General features: G+C 47.0%; 1 protein-coding gene across 2 annotated transcripts in view; it reads right to left on the bottom strand.

Annotated features, from left to right (window-relative positions):
• Positions 1-656: 656 nt before the first annotated feature.
• CMTR1 (cap methyltransferase 1) overlaps positions 657-23,662 on the bottom strand; it is a 29,824-nt gene continuing 6,818 nt past the window's right edge. The window contains exons 5-23 of one of the 2 annotated variants that reach the window (XM_078858462.1): positions 22,313-22,384; positions 21,268-21,362; positions 20,860-20,932; positions 20,437-20,635; positions 18,574-18,692; positions 16,742-16,838; positions 16,147-16,279; positions 15,547-15,726; positions 14,525-14,581; positions 13,744-13,801; positions 13,531-13,599; positions 10,775-10,909; positions 8,908-9,033; positions 7,158-7,249; positions 5,791-5,859; positions 4,504-4,551; positions 2,911-3,023; positions 2,311-2,419; positions 657-1,659 (exon numbers count right to left, since the gene is read on the bottom strand). In XM_078858462.1, coding sequence (XP_078714588.1) covers positions 1,524-1,659; positions 2,311-2,419; positions 2,911-3,023; positions 4,504-4,551; positions 5,791-5,859; positions 7,158-7,249; positions 8,908-9,033; positions 10,775-10,909; positions 13,531-13,599; positions 13,744-13,801; positions 14,525-14,581; positions 15,547-15,726; positions 16,147-16,279; positions 16,742-16,838; positions 18,574-18,692; positions 20,437-20,635; positions 20,860-20,932; positions 21,268-21,362; positions 22,313-22,384 — 1,980 coding nt within the window. In that variant the 3' untranslated portion in view covers positions 657-1,523. The remainder of the gene's footprint in view (positions 1,660-2,310; positions 2,420-2,910; positions 3,024-4,503; positions 4,552-5,790; positions 5,860-7,157; positions 7,250-8,907; positions 9,034-10,774; positions 10,910-13,530; positions 13,600-13,743; positions 13,802-14,524; positions 14,582-15,546; positions 15,727-16,146; positions 16,280-16,741; positions 16,839-18,573; positions 18,693-20,436; positions 20,636-20,859; positions 20,933-21,267; positions 21,363-22,312; positions 22,385-23,662) is intronic. The other variant, XM_078858463.1, reaches the window with a different exon arrangement.

Below are 23,662 nucleotides of genomic sequence, written 5' to 3'. Positions count from 1 at the left end.
AGTTGGGGCATCGCAGCTAAGGACGACGGTGGCAGGCGGCTCCATCCAGGCAGTGGAGGCGTTAAACTCCACCTCACACCATTCCCACTCTCGGGTGACACGTGCAGGCGGTGTGATTTGTCATTGAAATGCAAAGGCATCTTGATGGCGGTGGTGGTGATGATGCACCACCGTGCTGGGCTCCACCAGACCGGTTCTCGTGGGAAGGTGCGTGCCGCTGCGAGAGTTCGTCTGGTGGAGAAAGCGCTGATGATGATGTCACTGCCAAATGGTTCCAGTGTCTTCATTAAAACACCGGCATGATCTCTCACCCAAGACTGGAAAACCAGAGGCAGAGTTTGGGTCTTCTTAAACTGCAGACACGAACCATCATTACATCATACATGTGTGATGCTTTAAGACACACACTCTTTTAAGGAAGAGTTTCCTCAGTATCTCGATTGAAAACACTTGTCGATTCCTGTAAACTTGTTGTGCACAAGTCTGCTTCGAAAGCTCCGGGACAGGCACGCATGGATCTCGCATACCAGAGGGAGCACAAGTGGGCGTTTGGTACGTGCATGTAGGTGAATAAGCCAGAAAAGAGCCATTAGACCAGGGTAAAATAAACAAAATGAATCGCAGTTTAATTAAATGCCACACGCATGCTGCCCCAATGACACTCCCAACACAGCGACTTCCAAATGCAAGGGGATTTAAAATCACGTGAATACATTTATAGAAACTATGTCGACGCAGTAAAAAAAAATGTCACGTTCTTTCTAAAAGCAATTAAATTATGTACAAGAGGAACGGTTGTGATCAGCAAGCCAAGCAGCTGCCGACTCAGTGTTCAGGTTGCAGGGGTCCATGAAGACTGTGGCCATCACTAAGCCACGGTCCATCAGTAGTCACTTCCAATCTCTTCGACGGCAGTGAGTGCAGAGTGCAGAGCAGTCATTTCTTGAGTGCCTCCAGGGATCCAACTAAAGCTCCGTGCTTCGGCGTGCAACGCAATTAGAAAGTGCAGCCCACGAACACACAAGAAGTCCCTCGTGCGTTTGTGAGTTTGCCACGGACGAATGAAAATTTCAGTCATGCATGTTTATGGAATATACATCAACACCCTGACGCCGATATTAATTTCCACGCTTTACTCTCGGGATTGACAAGATACTTTTAAGATGGCGTCCTGCATTCGCCACAAGTCGCGGCTGCCCCTGGGAGACACAAACACTTCCGTGGAGATTACCGACTTCATTACCATGGCTACCCGGCGAGCAGGGCTGGGAACCGCAAGGTCGTCTCATGCACGATGCTCCCGCATACGCTTCGAACGCTCGCGCCCCCGCGCTACGGCGATGCTGGTGCTAGGCCGCGCCACCCGGCGGCTCCCGTTGGCCGCCGGGACGATACGTAAGAGAAGGCTGGATTGCCGTGGATGTTGACAGCGTGGTGGGGCTGGGCGAGTCGGCGGGCGCGGTGGAGACGGCACGGTCGAGACGTAGGGTGCCCGCGGGGGCGCGAGCGGACGCAAGGCCCCGTCAGGGGCGGTAGTGCTCGCGCACAAACTGGAGCACGTCCTCCTTGTTGAGGTGGTCGGGGTGCGGCGTGGCGGCCTGCGAGTCGTGCACCCGCGCGCCCGCCCAGCTCCACAGCAGCCGTGTCGCGTGGCAGTCGCTGTGCGAGACAGCGCGTGACAGCACGTGGCCCACGCACGCAACAACCAACGGTCGATTCTAATTCAACAACACATTCTCTGTATGAAAGTGACAATCGGCAAGTCCATTCCCTAGCCACTGTTAGATGAAACCTTTCCCTTACATTTTGGATTAAGCTGGCTCAAAGTGTGAATAATTTAAAAATATATATTTTCTTTCGCTTGTTAACCCATCAGCCCCATATTTATTGAGACAGGCATTGCAATGGGAGATTGCTGGGGAACATTTTGGTGTTATAGACTCGTTTTGATTCTTGATGCCCTGGTACACGCGGTGTTTTTCTCCATTCACTCCGGTTTCATCCCAAATGAAACAAAGCATTCACAAATGGAGCGGACCAAACTTTGAAATTCAGAACCCTGCAAATATGTCTCGGGACGATAATTATTACTGTTGCTATAATCAGGTTGATTTAAGTGGCAATCTCATCATAAGGTGCATGGAGAGGGGGGGGGGGTGAGAGGATGGGCTGTTATCTAAAGGTCACCGGCCTGTGCTAGGGTTTAAGATCTCGCGATGATTAACCCGGGGAATGTTCCCGTGTCACCGCTTGGGCGAGCACGTCTCGGGGTTGGCGGCGCACTTGATTGGCCTGTGCCGGCAGCCTCACCTGAAGGTGGCCACAGACTCGGGCGGAATCTCGAACGTGGACTGGTTCTTCTCTCGGTTGAAGAAGTATTTCATGCGAGAGTTCTTGCTGTACGCCATACACCAGGGGTCTGCGGTCACTCGCACAATGGAGGCATCATCATCATCGTCGACGTCGTCATCAGCATTACCACCATCAGCATTACCACCATCAGCATAAACGTCATTATCTTCACCACCACCATTATGATCATCTAAAGTAGATTCTTAGTCTTCATCAACATATTAATCGTAACCAAAAAATAAGAGACTCCAAATCTCTCATGCATATCACAGGTGCTCATGAGCCCCTGAGTTACACACACACGTAATCATTTTAAAAAAGCCTATAAAATAAATTAAATTAGCAAAATGACCTTCAGAGGAAACACTGAAACAAATATAGTGGAGGTCATTATACATTTTGGCGTGGTGACTTGAAAGCTCCATATTATTCAAGTATGGAGTCTTCAGTTCAAAGTGCTGTGCTTTGGCCGAGAAGGCGTCTTATGTTTGGCTTATATCCGACTTTCCTCCCGTCTTGGATAACCGTGGGCACGGGGGCCCCGTCTGCTCGACCCACCCCGCGTGGTGCGGACAAAGTAGAGTCCCGACGGCAGGAAGTGGCGGTCATCTTGTCCTGTGTACGACAGTTTTGGCATCCCGCCGGAACTCTTGGTCACCTTCATCTCCAGTCTGGACGTGCCCAAAAAGACAAAGTCCCCCCGTGTAGCCTTAACAGACTGTTGGGGCAAGTGCTGTTAGCAAGCACGAGGGGATGGATGGCCAACACCACGCCCAGCTGTTCTTTGTACCGTGTGATGTAAACACATATCAGGTACACATTTATGGCTGAGTCGACCTCAACCTTAAATTTTAATACCTGGTGTGTTCATAGTGCAGTGCCTTCTCCACTGCTCCCAAAGATAAAAAGACAAAGATCCCTGTATAGGTTTAACAGACTGTTGGGGCAAGTGCTGCCAGTGGGTACCCACTGCTCCTACGCACGCTAACAATACAAGCATGCTGCACACGCACACAACAAAGCCAAAGATCCCTCGTATAGCTTGTTGGGGCAAGTGCTGTGAGCGAGAATCTATGAAGGTGGTGGGTGGCCAGCACCATGCCCAGCTACCTTCGTCTCCCTAGTGGCGACATGTACACATCGCACCAGGTACTCATTTGAGACTGAGTCAACCTAGGGGAGGCCTAGGACCAGTTCAGATAATCGTCACTGGTGCTGGCTGTGAGCTGCAATCGAAGTCGAGTCACCGGGTCATAATGCAGCATGCTAACCACTACACTCCCACTCATTTACAGACGCGTATATGTCCACACACACACGAACCATGCAGGTCCAACCGCTATGATGATGATGATAATGAAGATTTCATAACCCTCATTTGAATTTCTAATAGTGGTGCTGGCAACAGTTGGTGGGGGAATTAAACCCCTCACCTAGAACAGGACAAGGAAGATACTTGGTATAATGAGAATAGACTTCGTGGGATCAGCAAATGGGTTCCGACTGTTCTAGATGGAGCCAGCAGTAAGAGCAAGGCTTGCTCGGGGGGATAGAATTAAGGTCATAAAATAATAAAATAGGAATTGTGTAAAAAGTCATGCCCAATAACAAAGTCACCACGTTCATCTATGACTTTGCCTTGCAATAGCAATATATACACATACATATATACAGTCTGAAGATAAAGTTTCTGGCAATGCGCGTCAAGGAGAGGTCAAAGAGATTGACTAAGTCTCTGCTTTCTCTCCCAAGTTAATAGTCCGTTTGGCCGGGTTGGAAGTAAGGGTCAGCTTGGTTTCACACAGCAGCACTGGCGGCCTAATGAATGTACATTTGTTGAACTTCTTTTGCACCATACGTAGCCTACCGTGCTAATCGAAAGTGCGGGGGAAGAACACCAAACTAAACACAAAAAGCAGTTCTAAAGAAATGAGTTTTCAATCTTGATTATTTAAAAGTGCATAGCTCCAGTGGCTTCCTAATATCGAAAGGAAGAGCATTCCAGATGGTAGCAAAAGCGTGCTAGGCCACTGGTGCAGATACGTAATCCTGCGCCGTATCTCACAGTCTGCGCCAAGTCAGTCCCCTCCCCGAGGGAACGACCGCGCCAAGCCATGGCACACGAGATGCAGGCAGGCGAGCATCTCACACCTGAGGAACACGCGGTCGATCTCCTCCAGGCGGTATCGCTCCTTCACCCTGCACGCATCACACACAGCCAGCACTGCACCAACCTGTTCTCCAAGCCGACATCTGACTCGCAATGTGGCTAAGCGCTGCAGGTATGGGCGGGTGAAGGAGCCATGCGAGGCAATCTTCTCCGGCGACTCAGATCTGAGGGAGCTTCAGAAAGGGCTGAATAGGCCTCAAATGGAGGACCTAGAAAAGGACTGACAGTCGCTCAACTGTCATTTTATACCAAGGCCACCAAAAACCTTTTGACGGCCCTGAGCCTGGTGCCCTTGTGGATTCAATGCTGTTACTGTGGCCAGGGCCTGGTTTGAGTCTTGCTCTAGTACTCTCGATGCAGTGGTGGGTGATGTCATCACTGCTGTTGATACTCGAGCATACGCCTGTCCTTAATTTATTGAGACACAAATGTAAGTGGCTTCGAGTCAGCCTGTGTGTCTGAATGCCCAGGCAGGCAGCCCATATATTCACAAATAACGAGGCAGGTACACAGCGAAGGAAACAGACTTTTCAGCAGGATAATGAAGGGGATTTCAGAAAAAGAATTACCGATGCAAGTTAAGGAGTGTTTAATTTGTTTAATGTGTTTCAGCTGTAACAGTCAGCAGGACCAACAGTTCACTGAAATGTTGTCTGCTGCTATTTATTATTGTACAGTAAGGTTTGATTTATTTCCATACCCAAGTGCATGCCACAAACACGATGATTAGCCTGATTGGCTGACAACATCGTGATGTGGGCCAGGACCACACCCAGTCACCTTTATGTCTCCACTGGTGATGCGGATAAACAAACAAAAAAGAACCAAAAACAGACATAAAAGCCAAACAAAGTGAACACACAACGATCTCCCATGTAGCCTTTAACAGAATGTTGGGGCAAGTGCTGTTAGTGAACACCTATGAAGGCTGGGACGACACACGAGGGGGGGTGGGGGGGTGGCCAGCACCATGCCAGGCCGCCTTTGTCTTTCCAGTGCTGATGTGTCCGCATAGCACCAGGTACTCATTTAAGGAGTCGACCTAGGCAAGGTGCAGGAGCCATTCAGATGTTTGTTACTGATATTGGTCGTAAGCAGAGATCGAACCCAGGTCGCTGGGTTCGTTGAACAGCTTGCTAACCGCTGCACTACCGCTAAAACCACCACATTACCACTCCCCATCACAAAAACACATACAAACATAACGACAGACACACCAGGGCAAGCAAAATCATACACACACACAAAGACGAACACATGTCACTCACCGTATTGGATTCATGTCCGAGCGGCTGGGTTTCGCGATGGCTTTGACAAACTTTTCAGCCATCTGCATTCTGCACACAAACATCCGCAGGGGGCAAGCAGGAAAGTCAAGTATGGTGAGAACCTGGACGGGAGACTGCCTGGGAATACCAGGTGCTGTAGCCTTTGGAAGCGATGTGGCGAGGAGATGGTTGTACAGCAATGAATTCTTGAATTCACCTGTACAAAACTTTTATGTGTGTTTTTTTTTCCACATGCCAAACACTTGTTCAAGGATACAAGTCTTGCGAGTCGTGAGGCTATCCTGGGTAAATTAATGGCATAAAATATTATTTTCCATATTGCTCTTCACCTCTAAGTTTACAATTGCAATGACACAACTGACCTTTGCAGTGGACATGTCCATTTGTTTTGTATGTTAATGGAACGCAATTCATAACAATGTGCGCATATTTAGTGGGGCGTATCTGACAGGTTGTCAAATGTGTTGGGCTACGTGGTGGGCAGCAGGGGAAAGTGTGGCGATATCCACAGTTGTACTGTACTTCAATGCTACCACGTCTAATTATCCCTCACTGCCACCGACCCATATGAACCAGCATGGTGAAATCTGGTCAAATAACCTTCACAATCCGCACGGCGTATGGAAGCCGTCATCCAGCAGCTTTTTAAAGATTGTTTAAGTAACCCTGAATTGTACAGAAAGTACAACAACACACAGAAACAAGATGAAAGAAATGTGAAATACAATGACAAATTATGGGAAACTGATCTCGTGATAATCGTCACACCGTGAAGTGTGACACCGTATCATGTGAAGTGTAACATCATATCGTGTATATTGCAATATAATATCGTGTCATGGGCAGTGTAATATCGTATCATGTGAAGTGTGATATTAATCTTAGCTTCCTTATCTACTTCCGCCCCCGGCATCACAAAGCTTTAGTTTGAACTCTGTACGTTGCGCCCACCCCGTTCCTCACACCGCCCACACACTCACCATGGCCCCTCCCCTCCCTCATGACTATATAATTCCTCGTCACAGCCATCTCTTAGACACACTTAAGCGGTTGTGCTTTCGCTACGTTGTCCCCACCTGAAGAAGGACGCTTGTGTTGCGCCCGAAACGTCGTGATTTAAGTTAGTTCTTCTCATTTAATTTCTTTTATTTTTTACCTACGTGACTTTACCGAAAAAAAACAAAGAGTATTAATCCTTGCAGTCACGAAAGCTTCAAATCTAGAAGTGTAATATTGTATCGTGTGATGTGGTATCGTATCGTGTGAAGTGCAGTACATGGTGTGAAGTGCGATATCATATTGTGAGAAGTGACATCGCAGAGTATGGGCCAGCCCGTCTCACGCACCGCATGTTGAAGTGCTCGCTCCGCACGTCTGTGCCGCACAGGATGAGCGCGTCCAGGATGTGAATAGCCGTTACTCTTCTCTGTGCTCTCCCCTGCAGAGGCAAAGTTCCTGTAAGTAGCCTACATCTATTGTTGGGGCGACTGCCGTTAGCGAGAAATATTAAGGTTGGCAGGGGGTGGTATGGCTTGGTTGGCCGCCTACATTTCTCCAGTGCTGATGGTTAGACACCGCACCGCATCAGGTACTCGTATAAGGCTGAGTTGACCTCGGAAGAGGATTCAGGACCGGTTCTCATATCACGTGCCACTGATGTTGGCAATGACCGGGAATCAAATGCACGCCGCATAAAATGACACACACATACACAAGTCACGCCATTGAGTGACGTTTATTTAAAGACTCAATCCAAACAAACAGCTCGTTATAGATACATGCCTAAGCCAGTGTGTCCTGAGCTGTCTGATGTGAGTTGTAAGTCTCATTAGTGAGAGAAAAAAATACTTTAAAGTAGTGGTCAAACATTATTATGACACTGTTAGTGATCTTCTTAATGACACCACTCCACGACGTTTTAATGCAATGCCGATGCAGTGCATTACTCAAGTGCCCGTTTAGGCATCCGAATGATTTAAATCCATTCTCATTAACAAGCTTCAACCTCATGTTGGACAGAGTGTGGGTAGGCCTGGGTGCAGGTTTTAGTTGAACCTGTCGAGAGCTGCTGCAAACCGATCTCTCGTCTGCAAGAGGAATCTACGATCTTCTAGCTCGCACTGACTCACGGTCGGTCCACAGAATTTTTCCATAATTTATTGGGGGCTCGTTTTTTTCACAGGCGGGAAGTGGGGGTGCGGCGTACCACAACAATGGCACGCAATAATGGCTTGCCGCTCCAAATGGCGTCACAAGCTCTGTAGCGTGCACCACAGCGCAGGGCTCTGAGCTGTGGCTGCCAAGGCTGTTGTTAGCCCATTGAAATGCACGCTTGCCAAATGGAAGCTCGAATAAAAAAAGGTTACTATATTGGGAACTCCAAACTTGGCCAACGGGTCATGAGGAGTACACACAGACCTACAGCCATATAGGCTGTTGGGGCACATGCTGTAAGTGAGCACCTACGAAATCTGGCATAGTGCCCAAGAGTGGGGTTGGCTGCCATTGTTTACACACAGCATAAGGTGTTCATTGAAGGCGGACTTGACCTAGGGGAGGAACAGGACTGGTTCAGATATATGTCACTGATGTTGGTCGTGAGTGGGAATCGATCTTGGGTCACTGTGTTCGAAGCACAGTATGCCAACCGGATACACCACCGCTCCCCACACACAAATACACATGCTCACACACGCATGTAGATATGCCCATACAGGAGTGCGCACACGCCCAAAAACAAAGATCCCCTTACAGCCGGAACAGATTGTTGGGGAAAGTGCTGTTAGTGTAGTGAGCACCTATGAAGGCTGACATGGCACACGAAGAGTGTGGGTGGCCAACACCATGCCCGGCCGCCTTTGTCTCTCTAGTTGCAATGTTTACACATGTTTACACATCGCCACCAGGTACTCTTTAAGGCTGAGTCAATTTTATGGCGAGGCACAGTTCAGATAATTGTCGCTTGTGTTGGCCGTGAGCGGGAATCGAACTCAGGTCGCCGGGTTCGTAGCGCAGCACACGCTAACAACTGCGCCACCGCTCCCCACACTACCCCACACGCAGACATGCGCGCGCGCACGCACAGGAGTCACGCACCTCTCCACGGAGCTCCTGCACCGTCTCGACGAGCAGCAGTGTGTCGCGCGGGAGCTCCGTGCGCAGCCCCTCCGGCTTGCGCCACCGCACGGGCTGCCTCCCGTCCCAGCTGTAGATCTGGGTTTTCTAGGAGACACGAGTGCACGAGAAAACTTGACTCGGGTGACCGCACAGACAATGCCGAGTTCACAGTGTTGCGTGTAGGTATGTTGAACGTCTTCCGCCAACTGTGCTAATGGGAGGTGCGGAGCGGCAGGGTGGCAACGCAGTGGTAACACTTGTACATCACGGCAAGAAGGTCCTGGGTTCGATTCACAACTCGGGAGCCTTTCTGCGTGGAGTTTGTATGTTCTCCCCTTGCTCTGCATGGGTTTCCTCCAGGTTCTCTGGTTTCATCCCATAGCTCAAAAACAAATCATTTAACCCTTTCCCATGTACGTACATGTACGTCATCAGTTTTTCTTCCGATTACGTTCCGACAACGTAGACGTACGTTTAACGTGTGAAAGACTATGCGGGAGGGCGTGTGGCATAGTTCGGCGCCGGTTGTCCAGTCGTGTCGCTACAGTTCTCTGCGGTGAGTAAAATGTCTATAAACACCACAGCGCTTTGCCTCTCTAAATACAATTAACGCTAAATGCTTGCGCGTTCCGAAATTCAGCGGTGAACGGGACACCCACCCTGCAACTTGCAGACGTCTCGGAAGGGGAAAGGGTTAACTGGTATTGGCCAAACATCCCAATGCTGAAAAATGAACAACAAATTACTTAATGGGAAATTCAAGATAGCATAATTTACGATTTATATGAAGTAGATCGAGGTTATACTAACATCAAACAAAATTATACAAACGAGACAGAATTGTTTTTTTCGTATCATAAATTGAACAATAAAAATTAGATAAGAAGTTATCGATTCTCAAATCACATCGTAACCTCTGCATAGTGAAGTCATATAATTACTGGGATAGATGAGAATCATTGTCTATATTAAACAAACATGGCACGTATTTGAACATAGCTATGCAAAAGTTCAACATATTTGTACATTTCATTTTGTAAAAATGCAGGATGTTCAAAAATGTTATGTAAATTTAGCAAATAAGTCATATATTTATTATTTATGGTCAGTACAACATTTAAAAAAGCACAATAACCCTTGGACCCCATTTCTTTTTAACTGTTGTTTAACCACAATGGCTCCATTCAGATGAATGGGTTCCATCCAAAAACGACATCTGCTGCACAATTATGTACAGTTTACAGAAAAATAAATGCATAAATGTAAAAACAACTGTCCCCATGCACTCCGTCTGTCTTACAGCTGATCTACGGGGCACGCAACGATCAACGAATTCCTCAAGTAAAATCGATTCTCACGCGAAATTGAATCGTGTGAGAATTTACGACTGACAACGGATGCTAATTATATACAAATTATATGCTAATGTTACATTCAGGCTAATGGATGGCGGGCAGGATTGGCAGAACATGCAGGTGTTGCTCTAGGCCTCAGAGCTGAGAGGGCCTTAAAAGGGGTCAACGGGGCCATCATTTTCCATTCGGCTCCGAGCCCCAAAAAAAACATTTTGTGGCCTCACTTAAGGGAGTGAACAAAGCTGTATAAGACAGAAAAAAAGATATACAATGCCGATGGGTTAAAAAATATGGGACAAAAATTCCCTGGCAATTCTAAAATAAAATTGTGAACTGAAATCGTGAAAACATTTAAATACTCAAGGCAGGGTGAACTGCTACTATCTGGCCAGAATTGGCATAAACACTTAGAGTGTCAGCAGCAAATCAATTGTGAACCCATGCTGAGCGAACCCCACGACCCCCACGTCAGTGCCAATGCCGCCACTGACCCCCAGGCCGATCAGGAAGATGTGCTCCCCTCCAGCCACCATGCAGCGGTAGTCAAGCACGGGCCGCAACTTTTCCATCGACTTGGACGTCAGTGCCAGTGGTTGACGCCCAAAACTCTCCACGTCCTTTTCCTGCTTTGGGAGGGAAGGGCACAGGGAAGGATAAGACCGGACAGGATGGTAGCAAACGGGCGGGAATGAAGCAAGGACATTTCTGTGTTTCCACACAAGGCATTCGCATACAAGTTGACAAGCTCCCACGTCACCTATTTATAGTCCACTAAGGCTATTTAAGCCAGTCTACAGAGTGATTTTCTTTGCTTCCTTGCAAATAAAATCACTCTGTCCCAGATGATGGTGGTCAACACCATTGAATGCCTTCTGCTCCATTTCATTTTGTTTGCGAGTGGTATTTTGCACGCGACTGTTAGTTACTATTTCGATTTAAAGCTTTCGTAACTGCAGGGATTCATCTTCTTGGTTACTAATTGAGAACCTCAGAACTGAGTTTGGCCAAATTAATTTCAAAAACAAAACTGCAGAAGATGCTACATCTGTCACTTGTGACTGATTGGGCTGACATCGGCTCCTAAGATTTGAGAAACTGGGTTCATGCCAGGTGACTACCTGTAATTGGAACCCAGGTCTTCCTGGCAAAAGAGACTTTTCCTTCATTGGGCTCTCACCTGCCATCGTTTGTCCCGGGGGGTGGGGGGCGTGTGGAGGAGGTGGTGGAGGGGCAAGAGAAGGGGCTGCACGGGTGCCAACACAAGGGTTCACGCTGCGGGGAGGGGTGTGCTAGGGGAGAAGGGGGGAGAGTGGGTGAGGCCAAGGAAAGGGTGTGAAAGTTGGGGAGGGGCGGCTTTGGGGGTGCTGCTTGAGGGGGTGGAGCGCCTGGGGGTTGTCCCACACAAGGGAGGGGACCTGGGGGAGGGGGGATGGGGGTGTTGGGAGTGGGGATGTCGGTCAGCTCCTCATACTTTTTTCTATTACCCGTATAGTACAGTATGCAGATGTAATGCACGTAGCTACGCTGTATGAACCCAGAATCTCAGCTGTGCTGGCTCTGTGGTCTGAAATAGGCATAGCTAATGCACTCGGGATCCTCATTATAAAAATGTATCTTAAGATATTGAGATGGAGGTGACTGGGTAGCTCAGAGTTTTGATAACATAGTCAAGATTACTAAGATACGTTTTGTTCAAATATGGGTTTCAGCCGCCCGTGATTAACAAGTGCAGTGAGTTAACAGCCTTAGCCAGGTCAACAATTTATCAAAATAAAACACCACATTTAGTTTTTAAACGTTACTTTTTTTAACTTAATTTGGCAATATTCCAGCTCTGATAATTAAAAAAATATATATCAGTCTTCAACTTTGGTTACTTGAAGCACTCTCAGATACAGTTCTGTGATATATCCTTCAATGGGCTGCTCTATGAACTCACAGGGTGATACACTACTCTCTGCGTGAGTCGTGAATGGGCACTTGTTCTCCTGACATGTTGCCGAGACCCGACAGCACAAGCAATAACATCGGCGAAAAGGCATGTCGAGACAGAGCAAGGTATCGAGGTACGAGGCAGGCCTGCAGCAGGGAGGCGCAATAATGGATGAATTTGCGTTGCGTCTCGGCAGTAGTGTTGTTTCAGGCCACATGTTTGTTGTGCACAGGGGCAGCGAGGTCCAAGCATGGGCAATGCTTGAAGGTGACGGGGGTGGTCATGTGGTCAAACGAGTAGCCCGAGCAGGAGGGGCAAAGGGTTCCGAGAAGTGTTGGACATGTTGCTAAAAAAAACTCGCTGCAGACTAAATACTGCGCCTTTCGTAATTGCATGCCGTTCTCCTGCTGCTGTTGTTCATCTGTTTGACTCGGTGTTTTTTATTTCACGCGTTTAATTTCGTTAACAGCCCTCCGCTAACCAGTGTTACAAACACGTAATTGCACCAAAGCCGATAAATGTATTAATTGAATGTGATTATTTTATTACTTTATTTTTCACCTCTATATTTTAGAAAATTCATTTTAGATTATGTGTAGTGCTCCTGAATGAGTATTTTAGTTATTTGTGCCATTAATATCAGTGGCTTATTGTAAACAACACCTTATTTATTTCTTCCCATGAAATGTACTGCTTTATATGGCCATCAGCCACAGGGGTCAAGAGTGAAATGCACAATTCCTGTACCACTACTACTCTAGAGGTTAGTAGCTTCTGTAAGACCAGTATTCACATACAGGTCTGAATGTTGGACTCAGGATGGAGCAATGTTATCCACCACAGGAATGAGGATGACGAGATGGATCTCAAGATGCAAAATGAAGAGACGTGGAGAAGGCAAGAGGGGGGGAGGGGGGGTATCCAAGACGACTAAGCCATATCGTAAGAGACGAAAACCACATCGGAAGAAAGGTGATGAACATGGAAGCACTGGGGTCGAGACTGAGAGGCCTGGAGTAGGTGGTTCCAAATGGTGAACCAGGATATGAATGGTTACGGAGTGGATGTGGAGATGGTGGCCCAGGACAGGAGTGAGTGGAGAAGACCATGAAGGCAAACTCCAAATTGCCAGGAGAGGTCATCTTTTTGGTTCTTTCGGTAAAGTCACGTAGAAGGGAAATAATAAAATAATAAAAATAAAACATGATAAAATAATTCTCACGACGTTTCAGCCATAACGCAAGCAGCCGTCCTCAGGTGAAGAACAGATCTGTCGGAAAGGTTCAAAGTGTCCGCTAGTGAATGTCAACGAACCTCAATGAGTTCCGCAAACTTGGATTTGGGGTCGTTCATGGGGCGAGCGACTCGTGCTTTGTCCGGTATCTGGAACGAGAATGCGGTACACGGGGCAAGAGTGGAGAGGGGCAGGCACTGGCTTAGAAGCTGTGGAGAAGAATGTAGTTGATTAAGTCTTGTTTGGTGTATGCCGTGAGTTGGGAAAGGCTTGGCAAGGAGGTGGCAACTCACCCCCCAGCGCTCCAGGCAAGCCTTCCTCACCTCCGCCTGCCGTGGCTCGTAAAGGGTGCTGCACACACACACGTTTATACACGCGCAAGTGAACATGCTCATGAGGACACACAGAAGCGCACAAGTGCGCAGCAAATCAACAGGCGCATGGCCAAGTGCGGCTGTTTTCTGAGCAACTTCACGTGTGCATAGATAGTTCTAGATTGCCAGGAAAGCGTTTCAGATAGCACTCCCCACTTATGTTAAAACAAAACAAGGTCGCTGGATCTGTAGTGCAGTGCGCTAACTAATGTGCCATCACTCCCCACCCATGTACTTACACACAGAAACACTCCGCATGCACACAGACACACACGTATGCCTTGACTTAAAGCTTTCGTGACTGCAGGAATTCATATTCTTGGGTCTTTTGATAAAGTCACGTATATCGGTTCAAATAATTTTTTTTATAAAAAAAACTACGACGTTTCGACACACACGTATGCTTGTGTCTGGTTATCCCATACAAGGGGGCGGTAACCAAAATGACAAAAAAAAAAGAGCCTTTTTTTCCAATTTGGTAAAAAACTGAATATATCAATGCATGTGAATATAAGATGGTAGTCCTTAATAAATAACGTTACGGAGCAGTCCTTAAAAATCTGCATGTGGCTCCGGAGCCGCAGGTTGCTGACCCCTGTTCTATACCCTCCGCTATCGCACCCAAAACCCCTTGGTGCTTCCATCAAAACGAGCCCCGACCTCGTCCGGGTCGTGGACGCTGCATAGCGGAGGTACTCACGGTTCTAGTGCGAAAGCGTGGATCTTCGCCAGCGCCAGCACCTGCACCTTGGCGTGGCTGGGTCAGAGAGGAAGGGAGAGTCAGAGAGAGGAAGGAGAGAGAGAGTGGGACCCACGTGAGGCCAAGGTATGGTGCGTCAGGCCCCCTGCTGGCCATCGCAAGCCGTCCATGACCACCCAAAATTTCAGAACGAACTCTGTTGACTCTTATAACGACATTCACCCTCTCAAAAATATGATGGAATTTGAGGATTTGGGGAGACGATTGGAATCACTAATTTCTGTTAAGTCCATGTGGCCCATGTTGAATTGTAGAGTGGTGTTATCATACAGATCAGGCTGCTTCTCAGCCATCCACTTGCTTACTCACCAACCTTGGCATGTTTCAAGTGCAAGTTTATTCATTTAACCAGGTGGGAACTCAAGACACCAGGATCGTGTCATTTGCAAGAGTGGTCTGGGGCATTATCCTGCCAGTAGGGGGGCGGTGATTCGAGATTAAACTTGTGTTTAAAATTGATTTTGTAATTAGCAACTAATTTTAGAATTTGGCAAATGTGTACCTTGTCGTTGGGCACACAATGGCTTACTCTTGAAAATGACATCAGGGGATCTTTAACATCCACTGTGAAGGAGGCGGCATGTAGTATTACCACGGTTGCTACATCGGCAGTAATAGAGGCCGCCGGATTAAACCGTGCACCGCCGTGGTTAACTACCCCGCCTGGTATACAGGAGGTCATGGGGTTGATCCCTACCCCGATGCCTGTCTATTTGGAGTTTGCATGTTCTCCCCGTGATCACGTGGATTTTTCTCCAGGTCCTCCGGTTTTTCTCTCCACATTTGGAAACATGCGTTTAGAGTATTTGGCTGCTTTACATTTCCACATGATAAGCCACTTCGTTGAGCTATCATTTGTGGCCAGGTCTCTTCTGAAAAAGCCCTATATAGCCGAGTGGTAAAAATAGTAGTAATAGTAACCTCTGCAACAAGCGGCGAACACGCTACACCACCGGCCATACCTCTCGTTGGATGAGCACACGTACGAGAAGAACTCCTGGTCGCCCTTGAGGGTGGACAGCGGCACGATCTCCAGCACCTCGTCGTCGCCGCCCTTCAACCGGTTTATCTCGGCGTTCACCGCCAGCATGAACTCGCGCACGTGCTCCACGCCCCCTCGCAGGCCCCGGCACACCACGTACCTTGGTCAAAGTTACGTGGTCGTGAGGATGGTGGGGGTGAAGGACAATGAAGGGGGACAGAGGGAAGTGAACGGGACAGGGTCGTGTGAAGGTCACCCGTCATCGGGGTGGATAAAGTGGCAGTGTGCATGCTGTCAAGGTATGTTTGATGAATGCGGCCTTTTTTTTTCGGAACACAAAGTTTGGGTATTTTCAGTCAAAGCAGTGTCAGGCCCACATATATCTCTTAAACTCCTCATCTCCGCATCATAATTGCAAAATTAACTATTTTTTTTGCACGTATCGCGAGTCTGATCTGTGATAATGCAACAAATCGTCGTGGGGGTGAATTGTTCCTCCTCTAGTGGGCACAGCTGGAGCATAGACCCTGATTGTGCACTGAGCGTAAGTATAGTGCGTGTGGCGAGTGCGGTGCGCCACCTCTCTGAGTTGGCGGGGCGGCTGGTGACGGGCTTGAAGAGGCACACCCTGGAGAAGCAGCGGTACAGGAGGTAGATCACTCCGACGCTGAAGCGCGTGAACAGGTCAAAGGTCTTGCACACGAAGTGACCTCCTGCACCACCACCAGGCAGGCCACACCCAGGCATTACGAGTGTGCGGGCTCAAGTTAATGGCACCAGTACTTGACAGTGCCCATCAGCCCCATTCTGTCTGAGCTGTCCGATCCTCTATCATTGGGGAGAGAGGTGCACCGGTGATGTAGCTATTGGGGATGCAGGTGGTGCAACTCAACTGGGGCCCATGAGCTGGAGGGGCCCAGGCTATGAAGAGGGGTGAAGAGTACTGGCGGTTGGCAGGGGGCCCTAGCAGTGTCAGCTTTAGGCGTAGGCATTTACCTGGAGTGGCTGCAGATTGTTGGGTCCCCAAAAGGAGGGGTGATTGGTGGGCGTTGTGTCATGTGAATTGCCTCCACCTACATTGTTGGGAGACGCGCTCGTGTAAAAAGGCGCCATCGGCACGGCGCGATGCGAGGTGCCCGCCTGCACCCTAACAAGGCCGCGTGCCACACACGCACCTTTGCGGAGGACGGAAAGCGCCACCAGTGCCTGGCAGAGTAGCAGCTGTTTGCTGAGGATCTCCTGCAAATTCTCCTGGCCCTCCACCGAGAAACCCTGTGCACACGGGCGCAGAGCCACGAATGAGGGTTGAATCTTAATTTTGGAGCTTTCGTGACTGCAGGAATTATTCTTTGGTTCTTTCGGTTAAGTCACGTCTAAAAATAAAATAATAAATTAAAATAATAGCGACGTTTCGATTGCAACACAAGCAATCATCATCAGGCATAAAAGAAATAGCAATAAAAATCTAACTAGAAAACTATAGACAGACATACAAGCAGACAGACATCACAAGGACACACAGAGAGAGGACACATATCGGCACAGAGAGAGGGGTCGTTTCTGTGACGGTCCCTTAAATATAGAGAGGGGGGGCGGGGACGGAGAGAGGGAGGGGGCAGAGAAAATTAGCATATCAATGAGTGGACGGCAACGTGCTGCTGCTGCGCAAGTAAGATGACGACGTTTCGATTGCAACACAAGCAATCATCATCAGGCATAAAAGAAATAGCAATAAAAATCTAACTAGAAAACTATAGACAGACATACAAGCAGACAGACAAATTTTTTTTATTTTTTTATTTTTAGACGTGACTTAACCGAAAGAACCAAAGAATAATTCCTGCAGTCACGAAAGCTCCAAAATTAAGATTGAACCACTTCTACGGGGAAGTTTTAAGCTTATCTTTTTTCTCTCTCTGGCTATTTGTTCTCTCTGCCTGTGTCCTCTTATTTGGAATTTTCACACTTAAATTCTAACTTAGCAATCTTTGAAATACGTAATCAACCAGGCTATGCGTTAATTGTGTGTTGACCGACTCTCTGTGTTGCATTACATCACATTTCGATATTTTGCGAGGTTATTTAATTTTAGTGTGCCTTTCTCCTAATTTTCAAGCTTGTGTGCCGTGCCACGTCGTCATCTTACTTGCGCAGCAGCAACACGTTGCCGTCCACTCATTGATATGCTAATTTTCTCTGCCCCCTCCCTCTCTCCGTCCCCGCCCCCCCTCTCTATATTTAAGGGACCGTCACAGAAACGACCCCTCTCTCTGTGCCGATATGTGTCCTCTCTCTGTGTGTCCTTGTGATGTCTGTCTGCTTGTATGTCTGTCTATAGTTTTCTAGTTAGATTTTTATTGCTATTTCTTTTATGCCTGATGATGATTGCTTGTGTTGCAATCGAAACGTCGCTATTATTTTAATTTATTATTTTATTTTTAGACGTGACTTAACCGAAAGAACCAAAGAAGAATGAGGGTTGGTCGCTGTAGTGTGCGGCGGGTGCGTGGAAATTTTAGCAATTCGCCCCCCTTGGCGATTCCATTCATTTTGATAATTACGGGTAGCGGTTCGATTCCCATTTGTACTCTCATCTGTATAGTTTTGCTTTCTCAATTTAGCCAAAACGTAACATTCGCATACCATTAGCATAACTTGAAAAGAATATGTTCTTACACGATTCGACACGTGTGTCGTGAGCATAATATCTGATGCACTGTTACACGCGTGATTTTGTGCCCGCTTCCTAGTGGCGTCAAAGCTACTGAGTGTGCAGGCGTACGACTTGCACTATGGGGGGGGGGGTCCATGGTCCAGAGAGGCCCAGGTGGCGGAATACAAAGAGTGGGGGGAGGGCGGTGAATTGGACTGGGGGGGGCTCTTCTCATTCCTTGCACCAGGGTCCACGCTGACCACGCTACACCACTTGGTGGATGACCATGTGGAAGGCCAACCCGGCTCGCGCGATGCCGCCGCAATGCACCCGCCACTCGGCCGCGGCGCTCACCCCGTCGGCCATGAGGAAGTGCACGCCGCGGCCCTCGGTGCCGCACAGCACAAAGCGGCGGAACTCCTCGATGTTGTCGGAGCGCGTGATGTCACCGTCCCCGTCCACTCCGTTAACGCCTGCGGGCCGACGCACGACACCACAATGCACCACGGTGCCTGCCAACCACTACCCGGCGTCAAAGATGAACATCGCCCATCAGTGACATCTGCTAAGGGCGCACTTTTAAATAACCCTCTGAATAAATCGCAGTTGCTGCAAACAGGCCCGAAGGCCTATGACTAGCAATAGACATAAAGAAGCATCAACGCAACCTTTAACCAAATATTATCAATTCTCACAATCGCAATATATGTGCATTGAATCGCACGTGTCAGATGTTTTTTTTTATTCGTACGTGTTGATTGCAGTGGGTTAATGTCACTCCTGCAGCCACAGAGGTGCTACCATTGACTGCAATGGTAAAATAAAGTAATAGATTTTTGAATTGAATCGTCACACTGAATGGTGACAATTCGTTGAATAACTAAGAGGGTAGAGTATGGGGGATTAATCCCACCTCCACTCTTTATGGACAAACTAATCAATGAGCGGCAGCGTAGACACAACCATCACTGCAGGGATCGTCACTCAGCTTCCACAGTGCTGACGTAAAGTGGGTCCAGCACGAGTAATTAAATATCGACACTTTTCTGTACTGAGTGTACTAAATCTATTACCGACACCTCAAAGTGGTGACTTTCAGAGAGTCCTCCTTCCAGGAAATCATTTAGTTCCCCGCTGGCCAGTAAACAGATAAGCACTTGCAGGATTCTAAAATTCCCAGTCCTTTGCGCAGCTCAACTATTACAAGTGCGAAACATTACACATTGGTACACGGTTATTACTTCTACCTGATTTACTCACTTATTATGCAATTAACCGAGCGGTTGAAAGCGTATTTTCAAGTGCTCGGCCAAATGTTATTAAAATGGTTGTTTTTAACAACACAATGCTTCCTAAAATACTGAAAATGTTTACAACACTGCAATATATATACTCAAATTTACATATTGCAGAAACACATCATGAACACACACTGGGTGCACGCACACACGCAAACATTTGCGCATGCACTCATTCCAATTACTTAACTTCCTCCAATCAGTTCTTGCTATGTTGCTCGTGTTGTGTTGACGACACAACAGACCTGGGGTCAATTATAATTACAATACAATTACATTGCGATTGTAATTAGATGATTGCGGGATTTTGGGTGGTACATCTGTCACCCTGTGTCTGTGCACATGGATCGTTGTGTATCCCTGTGTCTGTGATGTCCTTCACTCATTATTTTATGGTGCATTGTTCATCGTTGTTTCCCCTCTTTCCATTACATTTTGGCCCTACTGTGTTCTATTTCGCTGTTCGTTTGGTACAGCACTTTGAGAATCCGCGGCATTTGGGCAAGTGCCACGGTGGCAAGATGTTAACTTCCTTGCCTGGTATACAGGAGGTCGTGGGTTCGATCCCAACCCTGATGCCTGTATATTTGGAGTTTGCATGTTCTTCTTATGGTCGTGTGGATTTTTCTCCGGGTCTTCCGGTTTTTCCCTCCACATTTAGAATCAACGTGCATTCAGAGTATTTGGCTGCTATAAATTTCCACGTGATAAACCACTTTGTTGAGCTATCATTTACAGCCAGGTAGCTTCTGAAAAAGAGCTATGTAGCTCAGTGGGCTTTACCTGGTAAAATAAAAATAGTTCACAGTTTAATAGTTTAGTTTAGTTTCAAGGACAAATCCTAAATCCTGCATTACAAATTACACAATTGAAATTGTTAATTCACCCAAGGTCTGCCACACCGTGGCGCAACGCCTACCGTAGTGCGCCTCGAACATCTCGCTGGGAGCCGCAAAGAAGTCCTCGAGCTTGAAGTCGTTGGGGCCGCGCAGGGTGAGGCCGAAGCCCTTGGCATGCCACGAACGGCGCCACAGCACGTACTCTGAGAATCCACCGGGGCCCGCGCACACGTCGGCAAAGTAGAGCAGCTCCCCGCCCTTATCGTTCACCAGTGGTTGCTGCAAAGGTCGCAAGCAAGCGCACGCGCACACACAGTGGTCACTACGGTCCGACACACTCGTGGTATCTGCCCTCCCGTGTGCCCGCCCTGGGCCTCTCTGCCACGCACGTTTATCGTCCACACGCGCCCACCCATCTGTGCACTAGTGCATCTCTCGCCCATGCCTTCTCGCCCATGCCTTGGAGTGAGTAGCATATAGATCCATGGCTGGCAGAGACTCACCCCATTTTTATCCTTTGGGTTGGTGAACATGAAGTCGAACACACAGTCCATGTTGGCCATCTTCACTGAAGCCCTGGTCATTGAAGAGAAGCAAATAGGTGCGATTTAGATAGACAGATTTGATCATTTACTATCATTTATGACCAGGCGAGAGCTCATTGAGTATAATTCTCTTCTTCGTGGAATACATCCATCTCCCTTGTTTGTATTGTTTAGTATTTTTTTTGTCATGTACAGCACTTTGAGTACCTTGTAGAAAGGCCCTATATAAGCGTAATTCATTATTACAAATCTTATTACAAGTAAAACACAGACAATGCACACATGCAAGACGTATTGCTCCGGGTACTGCAACAAACAGGGTGTTCACAGGGTGTGCGGTGGTCACCACCGAGCCGCCCATTGCACCTGTTGAGGAAGATGACGCCGCGGATCGTCTCGTAAGGGTTGGAGCGCGTACGCGCCTTCCTCATTTCATCCCCGTCCAGCTCGTCGAAGACGCTCTGCAGCCACGGGCAGGCACGGACAGACACAGGAAGAGACCGTTCCAAGGATTGCTCATCGAGTGTTGTCAAGGCCCTGCCAATAGCGCTGTGCCATGTGGATCTTGTGCTTTCATCTTTTTCCAAACGGCAGGTCTTTGCCTCAAACTCTCTACCATATTTCGAGTTAAAGCTTTCGTGACTGCAGGGAATCATCTTCTTGGTTCTTTCGGTAAAGTCACGTAGAAGGGAAGTAATAAAATAATAAAAATAAAACTTAATAAAATAATTATTTTTATTATTTTATTACTTCTCTTCTACGTGACTTTACCGAAAGAACCAAGAAGATCTTTACCATATCTTAAGCTTTCATCTGCATTTCACTGTATTGGATACCTGCCTTCAAGTCGTCTCTTTTGACTTTTTCGAAACATTCATGCGTCCATGTGCATCATCCTCCTGGTAAATGTGTACATTAAGCTCAAGGATGCAATGGTGGCATACCCTGCACTATTATATAGTGGCCGAGTCAGGTAGCCCTGTCCAAGCAGTCATCTATATCGGCTCACAAGACATGACTGCTTGATCCCATCATGTAACGAGATGGGAAACGTCTTGTATAGGGTCACGTAAGCAACGTTAACATGTATACTATAGACATCATGCCAGGTCCCTTGCAATTCCGTGTATTATGACAAAATTTTGCATCATGATTCAAGAACAGATTATCTTGAGTCTTAAGTCATTCTGCCTTGTTTATACCGGCTCGTTTGTACTGTGTCTCGCATGTTTTGCTTTCTCTGTACGGTCTTGTTTGCATCTAGTGTCTTGCATGCTTTGCTTTTTCCGTCTTGTTCTTAACATGATCCCGTGCTCTATGAAGCAACACACATTGTTCCACTCCTAGTTAAGTCACTCCCTAACAAACTCCGACGAGTCTACGTGGAAACATCTCTGTAGTGGCCCCTCACCTTACACCGCAGCACGTTGTGAATGGTTTGCAGGTCACAGAACTCCACTTCGTCTTCGGGAGCGTGCTTTTTCTGCAACAGAAATAGATTAAAAAAATTAGGCGTTTAACAATCCACTCATGTACTGACTAATTAATATCGAATATTACACACAATATACGGTAATACCCTGATTTACGCCCTCCCGTTCTACATACTTTCACTGTAACACTCAAGTTATTGATAACCAATCCTGTTTTACGTACAGCGTGCCTCACCATAAAGTACTCGAGATTCACCAACTTTACCATTTAAACAAACATTTTTTACATTGCATGGCGACATTCATGGGCCAGATGGTGCCCAAGCGTTAGCGTTCCTGACTACAGTAGTCTCGTTCATGTGTGCATGTACTCTGTTAATATTTTTTTACCACATACCGTATTTATGGAGACTAGGTTTATACAAGTGTAAACTATTTGTATATGATGAACTAATAATAGAAATAGTGTAATTGACAACTTAATATATCAAAACTATACACTCACTTTTCACCCCAATGGTTGTACAGTATAGTTGTGTAACGGGTTACTAAATATCCTCTAATCTTGATTTGAAGCTTTCGTGACTGCAGGAATCCATACTCTTTGGTTCCTTCGCTTGTGTTGCGATCGAAACGTCGTGATATATTAATTGTATTTTGTTTTATTTTTCTACCTACGTGACTTTAGCGAAAGAACCAAAGAGTAAGAATCCTCGGTTAAGGTTCTGGACCACATTACGATCTACCGTCTCATCTCTTTGCTTTTATTTAACTACTTTCAAGAGACGTTCTGATTTTCAGGGACGGATCCTGGGTTTGTCCTAACCATCAATTATATATTGTTTATACATATTGAATTCAAGTGTTGAACTTGAGATAATGGAGTGACGTAGAATGTACAAAGAGATCTCTTAAATTGATCTGTGTTCCACATAGTAGGGGGCAGCATTTCCCACCATGCCACTGACAGTAATGTTCTTTACCTGACAGTCAATCCAATATTATTCTCAGAGATGGAATTTTGGCAAATTAAATGCAAAACTAAATTGTATATTATTAAATAATACAAATTACAATTCCTTATAGGGGAAACACAAACTAATTAACTGATTACTAACGTAGCATATAATTACAATAACACACATTACAACTCCTTACTAATCATAACAATTGACTGATTACCAATATATTATATAATTACAATACCCCCCCACCCCGCTGATGACGTCACTCTGCTGCTCTATTTAAGACCGGGAGCAAGTGAGGGCTTAAACATTCTGGCGAATTGCCCAATGATGCTGGATGTAATTACCAGCGAAACGTCGTAC

Source organism: Lampetra fluviatilis, chromosome 7, assembly GCF_964198595.1.
Source record: "Lampetra fluviatilis chromosome 7, kcLamFluv1.1, whole genome shotgun sequence".
NCBI lineage: Eukaryota > Metazoa > Chordata > Hyperoartia > Petromyzontiformes > Petromyzontidae > Lampetra > Lampetra fluviatilis.
The sequence above is the reverse complement of the archived record's forward strand: the minus strand, read 5'-3'. Positions and strand labels throughout refer to the sequence as shown.